The sequence below is a fragment of the Schistocerca nitens genome, chromosome 11 (genome assembly GCF_023898315.1).
Source record: "Schistocerca nitens isolate TAMUIC-IGC-003100 chromosome 11, iqSchNite1.1, whole genome shotgun sequence".
Lineage (NCBI taxonomy): Eukaryota > Metazoa > Arthropoda > Insecta > Orthoptera > Acrididae > Schistocerca > Schistocerca nitens.
Genome location: NC_064624.1, coordinates 147,673,770 through 147,701,299, shown reverse-complemented (window position 1 = coordinate 147,701,299; position 27,530 = coordinate 147,673,770). Strand labels below are relative to the sequence as shown.

The following is a 27,530-nucleotide window of genomic DNA, read 5'->3' as shown; positions in this document are numbered from 1 at the left end:
GAGTTACGAGATAGTGAACAATCATGAACGGTAGTCACGAAATCTGTTTATGGTGAAATGAGAAAACACGAATAATGAAATATGTGAAAGAGTACATCGTACAGAAAATGAAAAATTGGTATGTCTTCACCCAACTTCGTCTTTCCTTCATGTAAGTGTAAGATATAGTTAATCAAACGCACTGGGCGTTTCGGTGGGTCCCACCCCGTAACTCAGTGGCTGTCCGTCATTGGCTACCGCTGGCGTCTGCCGCTTCCAGATGGGAACGCCAATTCCGCGAGCCGCCGCGTCAAAGCGGAAAACGCTTGCCGCTGCCGTTGCCGCACGACGCGCTGTAGCGGGAACCGGCCTTTACTGTCACTGCATAAGCCTCGTAGCCTCGTACAAGCACTGGGGGTGTTCCAGAAGGGCAGAGGGCTGTTCATTGGCGCTGTGTTTCAGATTCATCCACAATGGCAGCAGTTAAAGAGGTTCAACAGACCACCTGCGTGGGCCTCGGCGCCCTTCTGGACGCGGGCGAAGGCGCTGTGGTGACGCTGCTGGCGGGGGAGACGCGGCTGGCGGCGCACCGGGCCGTCCTGGCCGCCCGGAGCCCCGTGTTCCAGGCCATGTTCCAGCACGACACGCTGGAGGCCAGCAGCGGTCAGGTCAGCATCGCAGACGTGGAGGGCCCGGTGCTGAGGGAACTGCTGAGCTACCTGTACACCCTCGAGGCCCCCCAGCTGCCCGGCATGGCCCCCCAGCTCCTCGCCGCTGCTGACAAATACGGATTGTCGGCCTTGAAGTCCATCTGCGAGCAGCAGGTGGCCGCTCAGCTGACCGTCGAGAACGCGGCAGCCGCGGCTGTGCTGGCAGTGAGGCACTCCTGCCCAGACCTTACTGCGGCCGCCGTCGCCTTCATAAAGGCCCGCAACGTCCAGGTGATGGCCACAGAGGGATGGGCTGACGCGATGCGCAACTGTGTTGAAGACGTGATCGTAGTGACCCAGCTGCTCGCTGGTGCACCACCCGGTCCCAGGTTAGCACGACACGAGCTACTCGTCTGAGTTTCCCAGTTCCATGTGGTGTGTATTTTCAAGGCTACAGTATTTGCTGCTGACTGCCCGTGAGTAAATCTCTCCTGTAAAACACACCGTCACTGATTGGCGGTGCTTTCACTGATTTCATCCAATTCTGATATTGAACTGTGTTTATTAGCTGATACCATAGACAAAAAAAATCGGGTAAGAACCAAGTATTACGTAACATCAAAAACCGTTTTGAGCTTTAAGTGATCCATCCTTATTCAGTCATTACTTCTATTTTATTGTTACTTCGGTTTTGGCCTCAAGCTTCTGCACAAATGATATAAAGATATGCCGGGAAAAATGGGCTATATAAAAACTTAGAGATACACTGTGTGATCTAAAGTATCCGGATACCCGCAAAACATACCTTTTTTATATTAGGTACATTACGCTGCCACCTACTGCCAGGTACTCCATACCAGCGACCTCAGTAGTCGTTAGACATCGTGGAGAGCATGCTACGTTTGAAATCTGCTCTCCTCCAAGTTTTTTTTTTTTGTTTGTTTTTTTTTTTTTTCTGTGGCTCTTATAGTCCCGTTCCTGGCTCATCAACTACATACGGTTTGAATAGCCTCTAATGAGCGCAGTGGTACATTTAAAGGTGTGAGAAAGTCTGATGCATGACGTTGTAATTTCTGTGCGATTATTGATGTAGTATGTAGTAAAACTGTCAGTCCACCAATTTGGCTGGCTCTTTATTTACACTTAGCTTGTGCATCATTTTGAACAGTTTGTTGGCAAGTTATGTGTATGCAGGAGAAAGAGTGTAGAAGCAAATTGGTTCACTGTTAAGTCATTCGTGTTCACTGACAACCTGCTATTGTTTTCTGTATGTATCCAGTTTTCTTTTTGAGACACTCCCTCAGCTGTGCCGTCTGTAGTAAGCAACCTGAAGGTCCCCGTGCGAGCACGTTCACCCACACAGAGCCCCTCTGTGCACAGTGCGCCGGCCACCCCTGGCACCCGCAGCCGGCCCCACAGCGACCGCGGCCGGACTCCTGCCGCAGCTGCACCACCCACACCTGCCCGCCACACCCCTCCTCCTGATGAGGCCGCAGTCTCTCGCTTGCGGTGAGTTACGTCACTACACATCAACAACTTTCACACTCGTGATACCATCTATCAGGACGTTTACCAACTGTTGTATTGAAAATATCATTTGAAATTTTTGATAAACTAGAGAGTACAGTTGTAAGGAAAAATTATTTCGTCTCTACAATTTTTTATTTTGATTTGGGGATTCAGTCAGTGTCGATAAGGTTGGTTGGTTGGTTTGGGGAAGGAGACCAGACAGCGTGGTCATCGGTCTCATCGGATTAGGGAAGGATGGGGAAGGAAGTCGGCCGTGCCCTTTCAGAGCAACCATCCCGGCATTTACCTGGAGTGATTTAGGGAAATCACGGAAAACCTAAATCTGGATGGCCGGACGCGGGATTGAACCGTCGTCCTCCCGAATGCGAGTCCAGTGTCTAACCACTGCGCCACCTCGCTCGGTGTCGACAAGGCAGATCCACATCCTTCTTTCGATTAAGTTCACATCAGAACCACTCACTTGCAGTTACACTACTGGCCATTAAAATTGCTACACCACGAAGATGACGTGCTACAGACGCCAAATTTAACCGACAGGAAGAAGATGCTGTGATATGCAAATGATTAGCTTTGCAGAGCATTCACACAAGGTTGGCGCTGGTGGCGATTCCTACAACGTGCTGACATGAGGAAATTTTCCAACCGATTTCTCATACACAAACAGCAGTTGACCGGCGTTGCCTGGTGAAACGTTGTTGTGATGCCTCGTGTAAGGAGGAGAAATCCGTACCATCACGTTTCCGACTTTGATAAAGGTCGGATTGTAGCCTATCGCGATTGCGGTTTATCGTATCGCGACATTGCTGCTCGCGTTGGTCGTGATCCGGTGACTGTTAGCGGAATATGGAATCGGTGCGTTCAGGAGGGTAATACGGAACGCCGTGCTGGATCCCAACGGCCTCGTATCACTGGCAGTCGAGATGACAGGAATTTTATCCGCATGGCTGTAACGGAATGAGCAGCCACATCTCGATCCCTGAGTCAACAGATGGGGACGTTTGCAAGACAACAACCATCTGCGCGAACAGTCCGACGACGTTTGCAGCACGATGGACTATCAGCTCAGAGACCGTGGCTGCAGTTACCCTTGACACTGCATCACAGACAGCGCCTGCGATGGTGTACTCGACGACGAACCTGGGTGCACGGCAAAACGTCATTTTTTCGGATGAATCCAAGTTCTGTTTAAAGCATCATGATTGTTGCATCCATGTTTGGCAACATCGCGATGAACGCACATTGCAAGCATGTATTCGTCATCGCCATACTGGCGTATCACCCGGCGTGATGGTATGGGGTGCCATTGGCTACACGTCTCGGTCACCTCTTGTTCGCATTGACGGCACTTTGAACACTGGACGTTACGTTTCAGATGTGTTACGACCCGTGGCTCTCCCCTCCATTCGATCCCTGCGAAACCCTATATTTCAGCAGGATAATGCACGACCGCATGTTGCGGGTCCTGTACAGGGCTTTCTGGATACAGAAAATATTCGACTGCTGCCCTGGCCAGCATATTCTCCGGATCTCTCACCAATTCAAAACGTCTGGTCAATGGTGGCCGAACAACTGGCTCGTCACAATACGCCAGTCACTACTCTTGATGAACTGTGGTACTGTGTTGAAGCTGCATGGGCAGCTGTACCTGTACACACCATCCGAGTTCTGTCTGACTCAATTCCCAGGCATATAAAGGCCTTTATTACGGCCGGAGGTGGTTGTTCTTGCTACTGATTTCTCAGGATCTGTGCACCCAAAATGCGTGAAAATGTAATCACATGTCAGTTCTAGTATAATATATTTGTCCAATGAATACCCGTTTATCATCTGCATTTCTTCTTGGTGTAGCAGTTTTAATGGCCAGTAGTTTATTTGGGAAATGTACCAGACAAACTGTATCCTTTTCCAAATATTATATGTGTTTTGGTATGTTTAATATAATACCTGCTTTCAGCGAAATTTACGTATCTTGCAAATTATATCTAAAGAAACTGGGTGTGGAAGCAGGATGTAAGTGCACTGCCCTCTGCGAAAACATACACTATGTGATCAAAAGTGTCCGGACACCTAGCTGAAAATGACTTACAAGTTCGTGGCGCCCTCCATCAGTAATGCTGTAATTTAGTATGGTGCAGGCCAACCCTTAGCCTTGATGACAGCTTCCACGCTCGCAGGCATACATAAAATCAGGTGCTGGAAGGTTTCTTGGGGAATGACAGCCCATTCTTGACGGAGTGCTGCACTCAGGAGAGGTATCCATGTCGATCGGTGAGGCCTGGCACGCAGTCGGCGTTCCAAAACACACCAAAGGTCTTCAGTAGGATTCAGGTCAGGACTCTGTGCAGGTCAGTCCATTACAGAGATGTTATTCTCGTGTAACAACTCCGCCAACGGCCGTGCATTACGGACAGGTGCTCGATCGTGTTGAAACATGTAATCGCTGTCCGCGAATTGCTGTTCAACAGTGGGAAGCAAGAAGGTGCTTAAAACATCAATGTAGGCCTGTGCTGTGATAGTGCCACGCAAAAAAAACATGGGTTTGAAGCCCCTTCCATGAAAACATGACCACAACGTAACACCACCGCCTCCGAATTTCACTGTTGGTACTACACATGCTGGCAGATGACGTTCACCGGGCATTCACCATATCCACACCCTGCCATCGTATCGCGACATTGTGTACCTTGATTCGTCACTTCACACAACGTTTTTAGACTTCAGATGTCCAATGTTTACGCTCCATACACCAAGCGAGGCGTCGTTTTGTATTTACAGGCGTGATGTGTGGCTTATGAGCAGCCGCTCGACCATGAAATCCAAGTTTTCTCACCTCCTGCCTGTCATAGTACTTGCAGTGGATCCTGATGCAGTTTGGAATTCATGTGTCATCGTTTGGATAGATGTGTGCCTATTACACATTACGACCCTCTTTACCTCGCTGGCCTCTCTCAGTAATCATATGAGGTCGGCCTGTACGCTTTTGTGCTGTAGGTGTCGCTTCATTATTTCCACTTCACTATCACATCGTAAACTGTGGATCTAGGGATGTTTAGGAGTGTGGTTCAAAAATGGTTCAAATGGCTCTGAGCACTGTGGGACTCAACTTCTGATGTCATCAGCCCGCTAGAACTGAGAACTACTTAAACCTAACTAACCTAAGGACATCACACACATCCATGCCCAAGGCAGGATTCGAACCTGCGACCGTAGCGGTCTCGCGGTTCCAGACTGTAGCGCCTAGAACCGCACGGGTTTAGGAGTGTGGAACTCTTGAGTACAGACTTATGACCAAGTGACCTCCAATCACGTGACCACGTACAAAGTCCGTGAGTTCCGTGGAGCGCCCCATTCTGCTCTCTCACGATGTCTAATGACTACTGAGGTCGCTGATATGGAGTAACTGGGAGTAGGCGGCAGCACAATGCGTCTAATATGAAAAACGTATGGTTTTGGGGGTGTCCGGATACTTTGATCACATAGTGTAGGTGTTATGCGAACGAATAAAGAAAGAAGTGGTGAAGTAAAAGTGGAAATACAAGTAACAGGGGCGAAAACTAAAACAAAATAATATCAAGGGTAGGATTGAGTATGTGTCATTTTTGAATATGTCGTTCAATAGAATTTGAATTTACTTTTGCGACACTTGTAAGACATCGCGGTCTCCTGACCTTCATTGCTTACATGTTCCGCCCTCACAATCATGTTTCGCACATCAAGACGCTTCATTCGAACCCAAACTCGATAAGATAAAGTCAATGTTGTATGAATTCATGTAAACGACATGCAATTGACAAGTGAGCGCACCGTGGTTGAAATACTCGAGGCTGGAGTACACACATACATTCCAGACACGACAGTCACAAAAGCTTTTAGTGTGGGAGAGAGGCGCACAACTGAGGAGAGACCAGAGCCCTTCAGAGGACGACCCAGCATATGTCGGCTGGTGACCGCCCGTAGCGGACAGTGTGGTCCTAGTGGAAAGGGGGGAACAACCCCGTGTTCGGCTTAAAAGCAAATTCCGCTACATTGTGTGGGAGTGGCCAGCCTAAGCATTCTTTACACATAGCACGCAGTTTCAGAGATTTTCACAGGGAGACAGCAAACGCCATACGCCAAAGCTACAAGCTTCCGGACTGGTCGCCTTAAACGAAACGTCATCCTCCCGTTCTAGAAGAGCAATGCTGATTGGCAGACGATATTTCTGACGCCTTGAGCTGAAGGAATAATGGAAGAGACCGAAAGATATGCCCCTTCACGTCGGGTGTGGAGAGGCACCGTTCCGTTGTCGCTCTTGGAGCGAGAACACGTAACGAGAGCGTGCGCGCTCGTACGTGTACTCAAAAAGCGAGGAACAAGTCTCTCCTCAGTACTTCACTGGGAGACCACTCTAAACATTCTGCGTGGTGTCTGTTCTATATCGTGTCTCCCTACCACTTTCGTGCAACGACGCTCTGAGCGTGTTTTTTAGGGAATTGACTAGTTTGAACCTGGGACCTGTTGCTGGTAAGGAGACGCCAGACCACACATGACATGTAGAATTCAGAAGAGTTCAGTGAGACTAGCGATGATATAACCAAATACTTAATGATTTCAGCGTCAGCTCCACTGCACTCCCTGTAAAAGAATCTTAATACTAACTAAATTTAGTGGAAGGGGTTCAAGGCTTTCCTATTTTTAGTTAGCTGGTAAAATAACGTCGAAAAAGCAGTTAAGTTTACCATTGGAAATTTTATTCTACTCACAAAACATTGTTTATAAATTGCACTACTGATAAAAGGAAATGTTTTAATACAGGATGGTAAAATCCAACTGCGTTCAACAAAAATGTGAACGAATATTCCCTGAGTGGGTTTTCAAGTTCTACAATGGATCGAAGGATGACCTATGCCATATCACATCTATAATCTAGGTTTAAATTAAGTTTCACAAGAGAGAAAACTATCAAAATGGTCTACAGTGACCCTCAATTATCTTTAATTACTTATCTAACTTGTCGTAAATGACAGTGGCTGATGTGGCTTCTCAATAACTATATAACAGAAAAATTATCACGTTTCAGATTTTTACTGCAAGTGGCAAATGTGAACACCATGAGCTTTAATTGACGATCGACACTAGTATTACGCAAAAAGAGGTTGTAACAGATGAGACTTCTGCAGTTCTGAGTGAAGCCTTATGCGCTCAAAAATGCAGCATCGCGTGCATTCAGTACCTTGTCGGTGTTCGTCGGGGAGCGGCGGCCGGTGCTGCTCCGTCCAACTCGCCCTCTCTCCTAACTTCTCCTTACTACAATTTACCGAAGTTGGTTTAAAGAAAAACTATCTGGCTGTCTTTTCATCTGACCAATCAGGGTCTCAATGTTAACCTTAAGCTCCGCCTACAAAAATTCTGCCTATCCAATGAGAAACGTTATACTTTTCGTGGTGGGGCAATGTTTTTAAAGTTTGCAACGTAACAGAAACGCGAAAAAGTCTCACGCTAAAACTTGCAGCTGGTGTGGTCCTTTTAGCGTTATCGTAAGATCTATACTGTTCTTCTGGAGGGCTCTAGCTTTTAACATGGGCTGGGGGGTGGTCTTGACGTAACAGAGACGCGAAAAAGCCTCACGCTAAAACTTGCGGATTGTGTAGCCCTTTTTGTGTTATCGTAAGAACTATACTGTTCTTCTGGAGGGCTCTAGCTTTTAACATGGGCTGGGGGGTGGTCTTGACGTAACAGAGACGCGAAAAAGTCTCACACTAAAACTTGCGGGTGGTGTAGTCCTAGCAGTTAGCTGGCGACGTGGGTGTCCGTCCGCCCCTTATCGTAGGGCCTTCTCGCTTAACACGGTTCTGCTCTCGGCTTCTGTTCTCGTTTCTCCCCTCGGAACTGCGTCTGTCTCACGGTGGGAAGGTATGACATGCATTTAGGCCTTCTTGTGTTAGTCTGTGGTATTCCATTTGCTCACTCGTTACTCGTATTACTTTGGTTAATTTAATGTCACGGTTTATTCGGAGCTATGTGACATACTACTGGATTTGCTTACCATGTCAGGGTTTTCATGGAAGGTGTTGGATTTGCCTGACACCTTACAGCACCTCTGTCGAGAGCGAATCAAAGGGCGACTCTGTATTGAGTCCTTGCGATTAAGCGTTGTTCACTGTGTTGGCCGACACACTTATTGTGCAGCGTGAACGGTCAGAGTTGTAGTTAAACGCCTGCGAGCGAATTTTGAGTGGCATCGCGGTGGACTGGTTATCTGACCGGTGTACCACGCCAATAGTTAGATTAGGTGCGAATAGGAATCCTTGACTTCATCAAGGCATAGGGAGAGTGTGATTGGCGAAGGTCAATCCAGGCGGAACGAGAGTCATCTTATTTGTCAGCAGCGAGCGGCGCAGACAGCAGTCATCGCAGCTTACGGTACTGTGCGCTACAGCTATTGCGAGCCCCATATTTCCTCCACAACAGTACACTTCACTGCATTTCACACACGACAGCCTCGACCATACCTAGCAACATTCTAAAGGATAGTTATTCAAGTTGAGTAGGCGCGCCTCTCAGCCATTCTGCCAAGTTAACTACCATCTTAAACTTCGCGTAGAAATTCCATTAGCGAATCCTATCCTTGAAAAGTAACTTCACATTCCGAAAAGAACCAGGATATAACTTGTTCAATTCACAACTAAAAGTGTCATTGTGATTTCTCAGAATCTTTGCAAAATAAATAATAACTTTCGTTAGTTTCATGTTTTTCTTACACTGACTAGCACTACTCCAGTACCCAAGTATCCCACTAGCTATGTAAGAAATTTTGTGAATTTTTGTGTCATTTCCTTACAGCGGACGACTCCAGAAGATATTTATTGCTGAAAATTTTTCAGACATTTCTTTTCAGAACGTTAGGAGCGTCTGTCTGATTTCTATAGTAGTGTGGGGTGGGTGGAAATTGCATCTTGCAGGAGCCACGGGGTAAAGGGTACATCTCAGATTAATCCGTTCCACAGAATAACAGATCTACCCCACGCGTGCAGACACTTACATGTGTAGTGACCATGTAAGGAGTGTGTCAGAACTCCATTACATTGAAAACACTATACCAAACTTAAGGCTATTCTTTTCATTGTGTCAGATTGGAAATAAATAAGTACTCAGATACCGATAGTAAGAATCTCAGGTCGAAACATTGCATTGCATTACATTGCATTGGATTGTTGTGAGACGAAGTCTGTCTGCGAGAGTGAAAGTAGTGTTGGTCGAGAACTCGGAGACAGAAGACGTGTCTTGATGTCCTCACGTCGGTGATGGCAGATCTCACCAAACTCGAGGCCTGATTTCATTTATATGGCCAGGAGAGATTTAGATGGCTTAGCTATGCTTGAAAATGGAGTTCAAGGTAAAATTCTGCAGCATACCGCAAAAGGAATTGCAAGGTTAGTCTCACGGGATTAACCGAGCAGTCTAGGGCGCTGCAGTCATGGACTGTGCGGCTGGTCCTGGCGGAGGTTCGAGTCCTACCTCGGGCATGGGTGTGTGTGTTAGTTCTTAGGATAATTTAGGTTAAGTAGTGTGTAAGCTTAGGAACTGATGACCTTAGCAGTTAAGTCCCATAAGATTTCACACACATTTGAACATTTGGTTTCGCTCGTGATTGTCAGTCCTAGTTTGCAATAATCCCATGTTTTGCTTCTTACCCTCCAGATAATAATAATTATTCTCCAAATCTAATTAATAAATATGCTGCGGTTATTAAATGTTATTGTTGTTTGTTGTTGTGGTCTTCAGTCCTGAGACTGGTTTGATGCAGCTCTCCATACTACTCTATCCTGTGCAAGCTTCTTCATCTCTCAATACTTACTGCAACCTACATCCTTCTGAATCTGCTTAGTGTATTCATCTCTTGGGCTCCCTCTACGTTTTTTACCCTCCGCGCTGCCCTCCAATGCAAAATTTGTGATCCCTTGATGCCTCAAAACATGTCCTACCAACCGGTCCCTTCTTTTTGTCAACTTGTGCCACAAACTCCTCTTCTCCCCAATTCTATTCAATACCTCCTCAATAGTTATGTGATCTACCCATCTAATCTTCAGCATTCTTCTGTAGCACCACATTTCGAAAGCTTCTATTCTCTTCTTGTCCAAACTATTTATCGTGCATGTTTCACTTCCATACATGGCCACACTCCACACAAATACTTTCAGAAACGACTTCCTGATACTTAAATCTATACTCGATGTTAGCAAATTTCTCTTATTCAGAAATGCTTTGTCTTGCCACTGCCAGTCTACATTTTATATCCTCTCTACTTCGACCATCATCAGTTATTTTGCTCCCCAAATAGCAAAACTCCTTTACTACTTTAAGTGTCTCATTTCCTAATCTAATTCCCTCAGCATCACCCGATTTAATTTGACTACATTCCATTATCCTCGTTTTGCTTTTGTTGATGTTCATCTTATATCCTCGTTTCAAGACACTGTCCATTCCGTTCAACTGCTTTTCCACGTCCTTTGCTGTCTCTGACAGAATTAAATGTCATCGGCGAACCTCAAAGTTTTTATTTCTTCTCCATGATTTTTAATACCTACTCCGAATTTTTCTTTTGTTTCCTTTTCTGCTGCTCAATATACAAATTGAATAACATCTGGGAGAGGCTACAACCCTGTCTCACTCCCTTCCCAACCACTGCTTCCCTTTCATGCCCCTCGACTCTTACAACTGCCATCTGGTTTCTGTACAAATTGTAAATAGCCTTTCGCTCCCTTTATTTTACCCCTGCCACCTTCAGAATTTGAAAGAGAGTATTCCAGTTAACATTGTCAAAAGCTTTCTCTAAGTCTACAAATGCTAGAAACGCAGGTTTGCCTTTTCTTAATCTTTCTTCTAAGATAAGTCGTAAGGTTAGTATTGCCTCACGTGTTCCAACATTTCTACGGAATCCAAACTGATCTTCCCCGAGGTCAGCTTCTACCAGTTTTTCCATTCGTCTGTAAAGAATTCGCGTTAGTATTTTGCAGCTGTGACTTATTAAACTGATAGTTCGGTAATTTCCACATCTGTCAACACCTGCTTTCTTTGGGATTGGAATTATTACATTCTTCTTGAAGTCTGAGGGTATTACGCCTGTCTCGTACATCTTGCTCACCAGATGGTAGAGTTTTGTCAGGACTGGCTCTCCCAAGGCGATCAGTAGTTCTACTGGAATGTTGTCTACTCCCAGGGCCTTAAATGTAATATAACTTTGAAACTGAAATAATGTTTTCATCTGGCACTCAGCCATTATTGATGATACTTAGGTAATTTTCATTGTCTATTATTGATCTTGATGATTTCTGTTGTTTTAAGTAGTCGTAATTTATGAAATCCCTTCTCACAAGTTATTTAATAGTTAACAGGACCCTAGCAAACTCCTTTATATTAAATTCATTCTTAGTAACAATAAACTTTAGCTGGTGCTGCTGCATGCTGCTGCGAATTACTGTAAACCACATGGGAAAAGGCAGTAATATGAGGAGGTCAAACCGGCACTCATACAAAACGCACCCAGTGTTATGCAGGGTAGATCCCGTTTACAAATAGCTGAGATTGCTTATCGAGTCCATTTTCACAGACGAACATAGGCAATATTTGTTGTAACTACACTACAACTGTTGAAATATGGAAATGTTCGTATGGCATCGTTGGCCGCGAGGCCTCAATCGGGGAACTTCGGCTGCCAAGTGTAAGTCTTACTTCATTCGATGCCACATTGGACGACTTGCACGCCGGCGATGAGTATGGAATGATGATGAGGACAACACAACACCGAGTCCGCGAGCGGAGAAAATCTCCAAGCCGGCCGGGAATCGAACCCAGGCCCTCTTGCATGGTAGGCGAACACGTTACCATCCAGCTACGGAAACGGACAACCGTTGAAAATTTTTGCCACACTGAGATTCAACGCGGATCTCCTGCCTACCAATAACAGTTACCTCAACCATTACCGGCTCTGCCTTTCATTGTCACTCATATTCACCTTTGATTTCCAAATATTAGCATCAGAGTTTCTCACTGGATTTCTGAAAACAGCAACACTGGGTGAGGACCGTGGCTTATCTAACTAAAAAGGATGTATATGAGAACTATGGTGGTGGTTGTTGTTGTTGTTGTGGTCTTCAGTCCTGAGACTGGTTTGATGCAGCTCTCCATGCTACTCTATCCTGTGCAAGCTTCTTCATCTCCCAGTACCTACTGCAACCTACATCCTTCTGAATCTGCTTAGTGTATTGATCTCTTGGTCTCCCTCTACGATTTTTACCCTCCACGCTGCCCTCCAATGCTAAATTTGTGATCCCTTGATGCCTCAAAACATGTCCTACCAACCGATCCCTTCTTCTAACCAAGTTGCGCCACAAATTCCTCCTCTCTGCAATTCTGCTCAGTACCTCCTCATTAGTTACGTGTTCTACCCATTTAATCTTCAGCGTTCTTCTCTAGCACCACATTTCGAAAGCTTCTATTCTCTTCTTGTCCAAACTGGTTATCGTCCATGTTTCACTTCCATACATGGCTACACTCCATACAAATACTTTCAGAAACGACTTCCTGACACTTAAATCTATACTCGATGTTAACAAATTTCTCTTCATGAGAAACGCTTTCCTTGCCATTGCCAGTCTACATTTTATATCCTCTCTACTTCGACCATCATCAGTTATTTTGCTCCCCAAATAGCAAAACTCCTTTACTACTTTAAGTGTCTCATTTCCTAATCTAATTCCCTCAGCATCACCCGACTTAATTTGACTACATTCCATTATTCTCGTTTTGCTTTTGTTGATGTTCATCTTATATCCTCCTTTCAAGACACTGTCCATTCCGTTCAACTGCTCTTACAAGTCCTTTGCTGTCTCTGACAGAATTACAATGTCATCGGCGAACCTCAAAGTTTTTACTTCTTCTCCATGAATTTTAATACCTACTCCGAATTTTTCTTTCGTTTCCTTTACTGCTTGCTCAATATACAGATTGAATAACATCGGGGAGAGGCTACAACCCTGTCTCACTCCTTTCCCAACCACTGCTTCCCTTTCATGCCCCTCGTCTCTTATAACTGCCATCTGGTTTCTGTACAAATTGTAAATAGCCTTTCGCTCCTTGTATTTTACCCCTGCCACCTTCAGAATTTGAAAGAGAGTATTCCAGTTAACGTTGTCAAAAGCTTTCTCTAAGTCTACAAATGCTAGAAACGTAGGTTTGCCTTTTCTTAATCTTTCTTCTAAGATAAGTCGTAAGGTTAGTATTGCCTCACGTGTTCCAACATTTCTACGGAATCCAAACACTATGGTGGTAGTGTTCGGAAATCATGTGTGAAAACATCAGTCGCAATAAATGCTGGAATTATGTGTGAAGGCGTACAGCGGTGGCGCAACAGTTAAAACTCTTGCTCGAGATTAGCAGGAAATCGTTCGTGTCCTTTTGTGGGTGTGGTTGAGTTCAGATGTTTGCACCAGTGTATGCCTCGACAGTTGCAAGCGACACCTTACAGCTTATAGATCTTCGCAGGTGTCTTGAGTAATGTTTTTCGTTCAGCATGGAGCAGCTCTTGTGTAATTCCATCCTAAAGGCCACTTCACTTTTTGGAAATAAAGGACCAACGGTAGAAAACATAGAGCGTTGTCTTTATGAAAAAAGTATTGCTATCTGATAGTGAATTAATAGATTCGCTAAATGACTTCATTGTCAATGCTCTTCACTATGATGTGAAACACGGTACAATTTTTACCTGAATAATACTTACACAGTTCTAGAACTCTCTTTCAAATTCTGAAGGTGGCAGGGGTAAAGTACAGGGAGCGAAAGGCTATTTACAATTTGTAGATAAAGCAGAAGGCAGTTATAAGAGTCAAGGTGCATGAAAGGGAAGCAGTGGTTGGGAAGGGAGTGAGACAGGGTTGTAGCCTATCCCCGGTGTTATTCAATCTGTGTATTGAGCAAGCAATAAAGGAAACAAGAGAAAAGTTCGGAGTAGGTATTAAAATCCATGGAGAAGAAAAGAACTTTGAGGTTCGCCGATGACATTGTAACTCTGTCAGACAGCAAAGGACTTGGAAGAGCAGTTAAACGGAATGGACAGTGTCTTGAAAGGAGGATATGAGATGAACATGAACAAAAGCAAAACGAGGAAAATTTTTTAACATCGAGTATAGATTTAAATGTCAGGAAGTCGTTTCTGAAAGTATTTGTATGGAGTGTAGCCATGTATGGAAGTGAAACGTGGACGATAAATAGTTTAGACAAGAAGAGAATAGATGCTTTCGAAACGTGGTGCTACAGAAGAATGCTGAAGATTAGATGGGTAGATCACATAACTAATGAGGAGGTATTGAATAGAATTGGGGAGAAGAGGAGCTTGTGACACAACTTGACTAGAAAAAGGGATCGGTTGGTAGGACATGCTCTGAGGCATCAAGGGATCACCAATTCAGTATTGGAGGGCAGCGTGGAGGATAAAAATCGTAGAGGGAGACCAAGAGATGAATACACTAAGCAGATTCAGAAGGATGTATGCTGCAGCAGGAACTGGGAGATGAAGAAGCTTGCACAGCATAGAGTAGCATGGAGAGCTGCATCAAAGCAGTCTCAGGACTGAAGACCACAACAACAGTTCTAGAACTAACGACAGTGAGACTGTTCAACATGCATTTTAAAATTTATTAGAGCAGAATGCAAAAATTGCGTAATGAAGGAGTCTGTTAACTATTCAGTAGAAACATGGGAGCAAAAAAAATATTTTAATGTTGGTAATGGGTTGTGAAACGTTTGAATGGACGTAAGAAAACACTTTCCTTCCTATATATTGATACAATGATTTCATGGTTTCATTACCTGCAATGGTCAAATGTGCACGTTCATGACCTGTGGATCCACTGTAATTTAGAAGCTACATGCAACATCAGTAGATAACAGAAGTATACGTATCTTGAGGGACAAAGTATTGTACCACTTTCAGATTAGGAAATACACCGTTAACCGTGTACTCGGACGTCCAGTAACTATGTCTAATTATCACTGTACATCTTTTGGCCTCTGGCTTTGTTAAGGAATGTCACTGAATACCTCCTGCTGTTCAATTGCTCCAAGATCAGTAATTTGATACGCAATCAGGAACGCTATATGTTAGCGTGCTCTGTGTATCGTATAATGGTGTGCCAGCGCCTGCATGAAACAAGACTTCTATAGAACGTAGCACGAAACAGTGTTCAGTTGCTGGATCGCGAACACTACTTTATGAAAGAACTTCCACCTTGATAGTACAAAATATAATGACCAAGTCGTCTACGCCGGATGTAGCAGTTTGGCACACACCACTGCTGGTGGCCCGTGTTGTGTTTTGAATGACACATGTCACTCGACGAAAGCAAAAAAATGGTTCAAATGGCTCTGAGCACTATGGGACTCAACATCTTAGGTCATCAGTCTCCTAGAACTTAGAACTACTTAAACCTAACTAACCTAAGGACATCACACACGTCCATGCCCGAGGCACGATTCGAACCTGCGACCGTAGCAGTCCCGCGGTTCCCGACTGCAGCGCCTAGAACGGCACAGCCACCGCGGCTGGCCGACGAAAGCAAACCAATGTTAATGACAATTAACAGACTTCTATAAGACGCCGTGATAAGATGAAATTATTCGATTCCATGACTGTGTTAACAAGCCAGCTGGAATGATACTATTCTGCGCTTGAGTACCAGCCACGCCAACTACGAAGGCAGTTCAATAAGTAATGCAACACATTTTTTTTCTGAAACAGGGGTTGTTTTATTCAGTATTGAAATACACCAGGTTATTCCCCAATCTTTTAGCTACACAACACTATTTTTCAACGTAATCTCCATTCAATGCTACGGCCTTACGCCACCTTGAAATGAGGGCCTGTATGCCTGCACGGTACCATTCCACTGGTCGATGTCGGAGCCAACGTCGTACTGCATCAATAACTTCTTCATCATCCGCGTAGTGCGTCCCACGGATTGCGTCCTTCATTGGGCCAAACATATGGAAATCCGACGGTGCGAGAACGGGGCTGTAGGGTGCATGAGGAAGAACAGTCCACTGAAGTTTTGTGAGCTCCTCTCGGGTGCGAAGACTTGTGTGAGGTCTTGCGTTGTCACGAAGAAGGAGAAGTTCGTTCTGATTTTTGTGCCTACGAACACGCTGAAGTCGTTTCTTCAATTTCTGAAGAGTAGCACAATACACTTCAGAGTTGATCGTTTGACCATGGGGAAGGACATCGAACAGAATAACCCCTTCAGCGTCCCAGAAGATTGTAACCGTGACTTTACCGGCTGAGGGTATGGCTTTAAACTTTTTCTTGGTAGGGGAGTGGGTGTGGCGCCACTCCATTGATTGCCGTTTTGTTTCAGGTTCGAAGTGATGAACCCATGTTTCATCGCCTGTAACAATCTCTGACAAGAAATTGTCACCCTCAGCCACATGACGAGCAAGCAATTCCGCACAGATGGTTTTCCGTTGCTCTTTATGGTGTTCGGTTAGACAATGAGGGACCCAGCGGGAACAAACCTTTGAATATCCCCACTGGTGAACAATTGTGACAGCACTACCAACAGAGATGTCAAGTTCAGCACTGAGCTGTTTGATGGTGATCCGTCGATCATCTCGAACGAGTGTGTTCGCACGCTCCGCCATTGCAGGAGTCACAGCTGTGCACGGCCGGCCCGCACGCGGGAGATCAGACAGTCTTGCTTGAACTTGCGGCGATGATGACACACGCTTTGCCCAACGACTCACCGTGCTTTTGTCCACTGCCAGATCACCGTAGACATTCTGCAAGCGCCTATGAATATCTGAGATGCCCTGGTTTTCCGCCAAAAGAAACTCGATCACTGCCCGTTGTTTGCAACGCACATCCGTTACAGACGCCATTTTAACAGCTCCGTACAGCGCTGCCACCTGTCGGAAGTCAATGAAACTATACGAGACGAAGCGGGAATGTTTGAAAATATTCCACAAGAAATTTCCGGTTTTTTCAACCAAAATTGGCCGAGAAAAAAGAAGTGTTGCATTACTTATTGAACTGCCCTCGTACAAATGTAGCGCGCGCTCCTCCTACTTGGGCACAAGCGGAACGCTGACCGTATACTGACAAGGGAACTTCACCATCGCACCCCCCTCAGATTTACTTATAAGTTGGCACAGTGGATAGGCCTTGAAAAACTGAACACAGATCAATCAAGAAAACAGGAAGAAGTTGTGTGGAACTATGAAAAAATAAGCAAAATATAGAAACTGAGTAGTCTATGCATATCATATTCAACATCAAGGAGAAAGTACGCTCCCGAGCGCCGTGGTCCCGTGGTTAGCGTGAGAAGCGGCAGTACGAGAGGTCCTTGGTTCAAGTCTTCCCTCGACTGAAATGTATAATTTTTTATTTTCAGTCAATCACTTTTTTGGGAGTGATTATCACATCCACAAGAAAACCTAAATCGGGCAAGGTAGAAGAATCTTTTACCCATTCGCCAAGTGTACAAGTTAGGCGGGTCGAGAACATATGCTGTCACCAGTGTCGTATAGAATATATCAGACGTGTTTTCCTGTGGAGGAATCGGTTGACCTATGATCTTGCGATCAAACTTTTTCGGTTCCCATTGGATAGGCACGTCCTTTCGTCTACTAATCGCACGGTTTAGCGGTGCGGTCGCAAAACACAGACACTAAACTTATTACAGTGAACAGAGACGTCAATGAACGGACGGACAGATAATAACTGTCTGAAAATAAAAAATTAAAGTTTTTCATTTGGGGGAAGGCTTGAACCAAGGACCGCTCGCACCGCAGCTGCTCACGCTAACCACGGGACCACGGTGCTCGGGAGCGTACTTTCTCCTTGATGTTAAATATGATATGCATAGACTACTCAGTTTGCATATTTTGCTTATTTTTTCATACTTCCATACAATTTCTTCCTGTTTTCTCGATTGATCTGTTTTAAGGCCTATCCACTGCGCCAATTGATAACTAAATCTGAGGGGGGTGCGATGGGGAGGTTCCCTTGTGAGTGCTTTTCTATTAGAAGACCGCAGGACCTGCCACCCGATCGCTCCTACACTCCAACTGTGTCACTGACCGTGCTTATTTTGACTTTGCCCTTTCCTTTGCTAAGGCTAATTACGTGTTTATTGCGCTTCAACACATGCACAGCCCCTCTAATAACTTCGTAAAAGTATTGAAGAATGTTATCATATGGATAAAAAAATTAACCTGTTCGTAACTATTCCTGTTACTTATAATCAAAATGCTGTGTGGAATATCTCTCTTAAAATCGTATCTTCCAAGCAAATGAAATGACAGCTTTGCGATATCGTAGTCTGCTAATGCAACCTACCATCATCAGTATGATAATACTCTGTAGTTTGAATAATTTTACTGTAGATTAATACACAACGCCCATCTTGGGACCAGTTATCTACATATCCAGCAATTCTTGCCTTTCGTAATTAGAAGTCGAACCTAAATGGCAGTCGGCTGCTTCCTTTTAAAACCTCGCAAGCTTATACAGGGTGGTCCACTGATAGTCACCGGGCCAAATATCTCACGAAATAAGCGTCAAACGAAAAAACTACAAAGAAAGAAACTCGTCTAACTTGAAGGGGGAAACCAGATGGCGCTATGGTTGGCCCGCTAGATGGCGCTGCCATAGGTCAAACGGATGTCAACTGCGTTTTTTTTTTAATGGGAACCCCCATTTTTTATTACATATTCGTGTAGTACGTAAAGAAATATGAATGTTTTAGTTGCACCACTTTTTTCGCTTGGTGGTAGATGGCACTGTAATAATCACAAATATATGGCTCACAATTTTAGATGAACAGTTGGTAACAGGTAGGTTTTTGAAATTAAAATACGGAACGTAGGTACGTTTGAACATTTAATTTCGGCTGTGTCCTGGATGATATCATCCAAGTGGCCGGACCGTTCGCCGGATAGTTATGTTCTTTAAGGAAACAGGAAGTGTTCAGCCACATGTGAAACGTCAACCACGACCTGCAACAAATGATGGTTCCCAAGCAGGTGTTTTAGCTGCTGTCGCGGCTAATCCCAACATCAGTAGCAGACAAATTGCGCGAGAATCGGGAATCTCGAAAACGTCGGTGTTGAGAATGCTACATCAACATCGATTGCACCCGTACCATATTTCTATGCACCAGGAATTGTATGGAGACGACTTTGAACGTCGTGTACAGTTCTGCTACTGGGCACAAGAGAAATTACGGGACGATGACAGACTTTTTGCACGCGTTCTATTTATCGACGAAGCGTCATTCACCAACACAAACCGGCATACTATGCACTATTGGGCAACGGAAAATCCAAGATGGCTTCGACAAGTGGAACATCAGCCACCTTCGCGGGTTACGGATGGTGCGGCATTATGGGAGGAAGGATAATTGGCCCCCATTTTATCGATGGCAGTCTAAACGGTGCAATGTATGCTCATTTACTACGTAATGGCTGGCTCTGAGGTCATCAGTCCCCTAGACCTTAGAACTACTTAAACCTAACTAACCTAAGGACATCATACACATCCATGCCCGAGGCAGGATTCGAACCTGCGACCGTAGCAGTCGCGCGGTTCCAGACTGTAGCGCCTAGAACCGCTCGGCCACCCCGGCCGGCTCCACGTAATGCTCTACCGATGTTACTACAAGATGTTTCACTGTATGGCAGAATGGCGATTTACTTCCAACATGGTGGATGTCCGACACATAGCTCGCGTGCGGTTGAAGCGGTATTGAACAGCATATTTCATGGCAGGTGAATTGGTCGTCGAAGCATCATACCGTGGCCTGCACGTTCACCGGATCTGACGTCCCCGGATTTCTTTCTGTGGGGAAAGTTGAAGGATATTTGCTATTGTGATCCACCGATAACGCCTGACAACATGCGTCAGCGCATTGTCAATGCACGTGCGAACATTACGGAAGGCGAACTACTCGCTGTTGAGAGGAATGTCGTTACACGTATTGCCAAATGCATTGAGGTTGACGAACATCATTTTGAGCATTTATTGCATTAATGTGGTATTTACAGGTAATCACGCTGTAACAGCATGCGTTCTCAGAAATGATAAATTCACAAAGGTACATGTATCACATTGGAACAACCGAAATAAAATGTTCAAACCCACCTACGTTCTGTATTTTAATTTAAAAAACCTACCTGTTAGCAAGTGTTCGTCTAAAATTGTGAGCCATATTTTTGTGACTATTATAGCGCCATCTATAACAAAGCGAAAAATGTGATCCAACTAAAACATTCATATTTCTTTACGTACTACACGAACATGTAATGAAAAATGGGGGTTCCTATTTAAAAAAAAAACGCAGTTCGTATCCGTTTGACCTATGGTAGCGCCATCTGGCGGGCCAACCATAGCGCCATCTGGTTTCCCCGTTCAAGCTAGACAAGTTTCGTTCTTTGTAGTTTTTTCGTTTTACGCTTATTTCGTGAGATATTTGGCTCGGTCACGATCAATGGACCACCCTGTATATGATATTAATATATATCAGTGCAGTGTTTTGAACTGAATGATTGTTGTCGACGAAGTTCGTATGTGTGCAGTTTTTAAGCAAAACTGTAGAGAAAACGATAAGAGAAAGTGAATTTTTAATGCTTTGAAACATTCTGTTACAGGAATTGAGACTGTCTCGATATTCATCCATGTGTTTATTTGTCGCCGAATCCATAAGTCGCCATTATGTACACAGCCATGGATGGGAGAACTGCTGGTCACCAAACTGGTTTGTACGCCTTCTCCTGCCATAATTCCTCAGCGTGAAGGGTGAAGCTGTCCTTAGTCCACACTTCTTGCACACCCCCAAAGTTTGGCGTCCCTGGCAGTCCTAGTAAACACACATAAGAGTACAAGAATCGCCTCCCACTGTAGATGACGTATGTGGCTGTTCAGCTACAGATTTAAAGCACAGAGTTCCCCTCCTCTCAATAGCAGGTTACACAGAGCCACAGAAGCACCTATGCGAATGTCCCAGCATGCTGAACGTAGGCTTCCCGTATGTCAACCATCGAGACCGTGTGTAGGACTAGAGGAGGGGGTTCTTGAATTCGAATCAGTTGCGAAATTTGTGCCACAGTATGGGTAATGACGAATTAAATCGTACTGAACTGCATACGGTGATGCACTTATCCAATACCTTATTAGATCTGACGCCAAGTGGCATCTAGTATTAATATTTACCATTTAAATGATTAAGAAAACAATCTGACAATGCTGAAGACTTCTCCCCTTCTGCTATTTATATGAAACATAATTTCTCAGTCTATTACTGTCATCCAGATTGTGAACATGCATAGATTATGAGCGTTATATTTCACTTACGGAAATAGAGTAAAATTTTATTCTGAATAGTACAACAATCTTAAATGCGGAAACATGGAGATATACATTGCATTGGCTTTTTTTGTTTTTTTTTTAATATTACAGTGCTAGAGGAGTTTCATCTAATTCTGTTTCTTGACTGTGAGCTCAGACTGTTTCTCATGTAGGATTAATCATTAAGTGGTGTCTTCGTCATTTTGGTTTGAATTAATGAATGATATGCAATTCCAAGTATTGATACTTTATTTTAGCAGTATAGCAGTACCCCCAAAACACCACGCCAAAGTTCATGTTTTGAAATTGCATGATAGTAACCATGGCCTACAGAGAAGATGTTCAGACAGGATATTGAGACAACTGCAGACGATATGATATAAGCTGTGATTCTATAGGGAAGAATGAAGTGCAGTTTGGTAGAACTTACCTTGGCACTTCGTTCAATGTAGCCTTCGATGTGCAACTTCCTGCAAAGTACTACTTCACAGTCAGTGTGTCTGTTTTAGTAATGCACAGTAGCAAGAGCTTGTCGTCTTAAGGTGGAAAACATTACATGCTGATGGGAAAACCAGATGATAATTAAAGTGCTGGTTCAAGATAATGCAAAGTATAAATGAGAACATGTAGACTACATGTGTTTTGGTGTCACTAACCCAAAGCAGTTTGGAACTGATTACCATTACAACAGCAATGGTGACAAAAACAAATATCGATGTCTGTATGTGAGTCACTTGGGTTGTTCCATACCTGGCCAACTCTTAAGTTATGGACTTGGCTTACACTTGTATGATCACTTGTATGACTTGGGTGTATTAAAACAAAGTATTACCATTGTTAGCGTTCCATGTGAAACTGCAGGTCTTTGTGAACCAATGCACACTCCATAGGCAGATAATGGCGGTCTAGCTCCATTAGCATGACTCAGGAAAGCACTAAAAGGATCGGAAACCATTTCAGTTTGTTGGCTGCTCGTATAATCATTAAAAGTTGGTTATGAGATGAGATGTTTTTTCGATGTAGTGTTGGATGAAGACTTTGATGAGATGAGTCTGCTATATTGACTTACAGAGTGTCCTATGAATTAGAAGGAAAAAGTCTAGATTTCTAATTTGTCACTATATTCAAAATTACTCAGTGTCACTTCTAATACAGTTTTCTCCATTTCGTATGTGTTGAAAATTATACATGACTGTGCTTAAACTGACACACAATATTTTTTTAGCGCAACACAATCTGACTTTCAAAAATCCCAGACTGCACACAGCACAGCCAGTGATTTTCATACAGAGTGCTATGTGGCGTTACCAATATAAAAACCTAAACAGCCTACTTACATAGCCCCCATGCTCCCCACAAACAATCTTACAAATTGTTTTGGGCAGTGGCCAATGCTGACCCTTACCATGCAAACAGGTAATGGGCCACAACAGAGCAAACCCACAGCAGAGTCACTCGAAGTTCTGAAGAATATTGGTAGGTAGGTCATCACAGAGCAGACCACTGTAGTCCTGTTAGAGATTACGGTATTGGTGGGCCACCAGAGGTGCAGACCCACTGTGTTCCTTGTAGAAATAATGGTCCTGGTGGGTCATGAAAGGTGTAGACCCACTGTAGTCGTTGTAGAGATGGCCAGCAGCCATCTGTTGCAACTGTGCAGGTGCACAATCACCATCGAAGAGTCTTGCAGACAATATAGCAAGTCCATAAACCACCACTTGTGCACTCACAAAGTTTTTGGAATTGTCCTTAGAACCAGCAATGCTGTTAATCAGTCCCTTCCTGAATTATCAACACACGTGCGAACACTATCAGTCCCTACTTCTCGCATATTGTCCATGTACTATGACCAACAGAAACGTGTGCAGTGAAATGTAACTTACAAGTTACTTAATTTGATGAACTGGTGTCAATTACAATTTTATAACATAAGAATACAATAACAAAGGTACAAAATACATCATTAAAGAACATAACAACACAGATAACATTTGTAATAGTACAGGCTTTATAAAAGAATAGAAATAGACATATACAACAGTGTTATAGGAATTGTGACATAATAAATAAAATAATGAGAATAGTTTTTCAAACATTGATTTCACACGTGAGAATTGAAACAGAACAGAATTAATAATGTGTAAACATCTTTACAAAGAAAATGACATATTATTAATGCCAATTATATTTGAGGATAACAGTATTCCTCATCATAGTGAATGTAGCTTAGTACTAGAAAAATTCTACAACATAAATCGTATTAGCTAAACACATAAAGACAGGAAAAACACAGATACACAAGAGTACACAAACACATAGCAGAATAACACAGGAGGAAAGGACAGGGATTGTTTTCAGTGTAACATTTGGTACTGCAGTCCAACCCAAAACTTCATTCCATAGATCTTTCGTCTTATTTCAACATTTGTTTCCACCAAAAAAATCCTCTCCAAGCATGCTTTCTGTATTTATATGTTCACATATTTCTTACCTCATTATTTATTTTCCATTATCTTACCTCATCATTTATTTCCAAGAAAATCCTACCCAAACCTGTTGTCCCTAAACCCTACTTTTTTTACTCATATCCTCTTTCAAAATACTTTTTTGGCCAAACCATTTTCTTATAGCTTCTCAATGCATTTCTTCCAATTCATCGCAACTCGTTCTCTTATATAGCCTACCCCATCTTAAGCTAACTTACATCTACTGAGCTCAGATGCATAAACTAAGGGACGAGGCAATGCAGCAGCACAAAACAATTAGCACAAACAGCAATGACAAAAAATGCAAATTGGCAAAGCAAGCAGCAAAAAATATAAATTAGCAAAGCAATTGCAATATTACAACTAATATAAGGCAATATGCAGCAAACAAGAAAAATAAATCAGTAGTAAAACTGGCTGAACAGAGTAATACAAAGTGAAATTTAGTAGCACTATGCCTGGCAAACAGCAGCAGCAAATGCAATAACTAATATCTAAACATGACAAAGCTCAAGCAGAAAGAATATTACAGTAAAGATGGCCATGTCTAATACCTATGTCACATCTTAACACTAGAGTGATGCATCACCTTGACTTACTCTAGCAGACAAGTTACCAAACTGTTAAAAAATTATTTTTGCGATTCCTGTGAAGGGAAATGTCTATTTGTGCTGTCTTTTCTACGAAAGTACATCTTAAAATTATTCTTTATTGGGTCTGTAGACAGAAAATAGTGATTATTAGTACATCTATTAGATTTTATTTTAACCAATGCTGCTGCAGCTAGAAACTTGATATTAAACAAAATAAGCAAATATATATATAAAGCAACATATGAAACTCATTCACTAGGCAAATGGCGTCTCCAAAAGCAATAAAATTCTTTCAGCTATAAAGACAATAGATGTAAAATGTTTCTCATCATTTCATTAGGCATTTTAGTAAATATCATAAATTAAGAGCTCCACAGTATAATCATATGTTTTCAAGTTTGAGCATGTCGTATTTGCGATGCTTTCTACAAAGAAATGTCAATAGCGAGGATAATGGCCTCTTTTTTTTTTCTCCACCTGTGCCTCTGAAAGGCACACACTAATGGCTTTTCTCCAGGCGACTGTCGCGCAGCTGGGTGCCCACGACGCATCACGTGCAGGCGGTCACTTAACTTTCTTACCGAAATATTTACGACACCAGTGTGCACTACAGTGACAGTCTCATATAAAAATTTCACAGGTCGAGAATTTGCGTTGCAAATGTGTAGAAACAAAATCCTATGAATATAACAGTGTGCAAAAAATTTTCGCCTGCATTGTGATACATTCACGCATTTACACACATTTCATAACTCTTAAAGTACGATTCTCAGCTTATTGATCATAAAAATATCTCAACAACATAATACACATTGTCATCGTAATAATAACATCATAAAAACTCAGTCAAATCTCAAAAACGTCGTAGCTTTCTGCAATAATTTCAAAACCTAAAACAATTCTCTGCTCATTTCAGTAGTGTCATCTACCTCAATCGTACTTTAAAAATCGTGATCCTATACCAAATTTATCATTCAAAGCTCTCATAGTATCACAATGGTTCCGAAAAAATATGAACAGTTCACACAGTGCAGACAAAATACAATTTCATAAGTGTGAAGTTATCCAACTGTGTAATTGTGTAAACATGTGTCACTGATGTAGTAAAAAAACATGTTTGTCTCTCTCAGTTAAATGATCAGATAGCTGTCTAATTATGTGTTAGAGAAATATGGTACCGATGTGTAAAGTTGTATAAGCAAATACCATATTAGCTAGGGCTTCTTGTACTTGCCAAACACATGGTACACAAAGTAAGCGTGTACCCCCCTGAGGATTATGAAACGTCCCCTTAGAAAAATTGTACATGACTTTGCTTAAACTGACACACAATATTTTTTTAGCGCAACGCAATCTGACTTTCAAAAATCCATACAAAAGAATGGCCCTGACTAACATTAACTTATACCTTTCACAAATCACTTACCTCACAAAAATCTTCGTTACTCGAACTACTGCAATACAGTGAGCGCCACTACTGCTAGCTAAATAAAAGATTCAAACTACTGAAGGCACTAACTACTGATAGGCATAGTTAGCAAATGAAAGATTTTGATAGAGAACAAACATTGTATTTACCTTAATAGTGTTCAAAAGTCATTATAATATATATATATATATATATATATATATATATATATATAACTATAATAGAAGGAAACATTCCACGTGGGAAAAAATATATCTATAAACAAAGATGATGTGACTTACCAAACGAAAGCGCTGGCACGTCGATAGACACACAAACATACACACAAAATTCTAGCTTTCGCAACCAACGGTTGCCTCGTCAGGAAAGAGGGAAGGAGAGGAAAAGACGAAAGGATTTGGGTTTTAAGGGAGAGGGTAAGGAGTCATTCCAATCCCGGGAGCAGAAAGACTTACCTTAGGGGGAAAAAAAGGACGGGTATACACTCGCACACACACACATATCCATCCACACATATACAGACACAAGCAGACATATACAGAGGCAAACCGTTGGTTGCGAAAGCTAGAAATTTGTGTGTATGTTTGTGTTTGTTTGTGTGTCTATCGACGTGCCAGTGCTTTCGTTTGGTAAGTCACTTCATCTTTGTTTTTAGATATATATATATATCAGTCCATGATATCCAATATTACAAATTTACTGTCTCTGATGGACACACATCCAGATCGTCCGCTCTCAAGATTCCGCCGTCTTTCTCCCCACATCCATCACTGGTGGCGGCTCACCTCCAACTGCGCAACGCTACGCGCTGTTAACAGCCAACTGCCCAACACTACAATAGCGAATATTACAACAATGCCACCCAGCCACAGACTGCACACAGCACAGCCAGTGATTTTCATACAGAGCGCTACGTGGCGTTACCAATATGAAAACCTAAACAGCCTACTTACAGTGTGATTACAGTAAAGTGGAAGAATCTCGATGTTTTGCGCAGGACACTTTCTAGAAAGGAGAGAGGTAGCAGGCTGATCCAGGCAGCTAAGCAGGGAGCAGTGGGGGAGATGCAGGCACTGCTCGCAGCAGGGGCAGACGTGGGGGCTAGGGGCTCGGAGGAGAGGACTGCTCTGCACCAGGCAGCAGTGGAGGGACGCGTCGAGGCGGTGAGATGTCTGCTGGAGGGTGGAGCAGAAGTGGACGCCAGGACCAACGTGCAGAACACGCCTCTGCACTCAGCTGCAAGGTTTGGCCACGCAGCTGTGGTTCGGCTGCTGGTCGCGGCCTCAGCTGACCCCAACGCCAGCAATGTGGATGGGTGGACGCCGCTACACAGGGCCGCTGCCTATGGGCACACAGAGGTTGTGGCTGTGCTACTGGAGGCAGGAGCTGATAGGGGAGCGAGAGATGACAGTGGAGCCACCCCCCGTCATCTCGCCAGGCAGAACAACAATCAGCAGCTGGTAGAGTTGCTGACGTGAAGCTTTCTGTACT

The 27,530-nt window shown here is 43.4% G+C and overlaps 1 protein-coding gene across 1 annotated transcript; it reads left to right on the top strand.

Annotated features, from left to right (window-relative positions):
• Nucleotides 1–27,530, top strand: LOC126213409 (ankyrin repeat and protein kinase domain-containing protein 1-like). The gene is made up of 3 exons (XM_049941138.1): nt 1–1,018; nt 2,010–2,138; nt 27,037–27,530. Exons 1-3 carry the CDS (start codon nt 453–455, stop codon nt 27,515–27,517), a joined length of 1,176 nt encoding a protein of 391 aa, XP_049797095.1. The 5' UTR covers nt 1–452; the 3' UTR covers nt 27,518–27,530.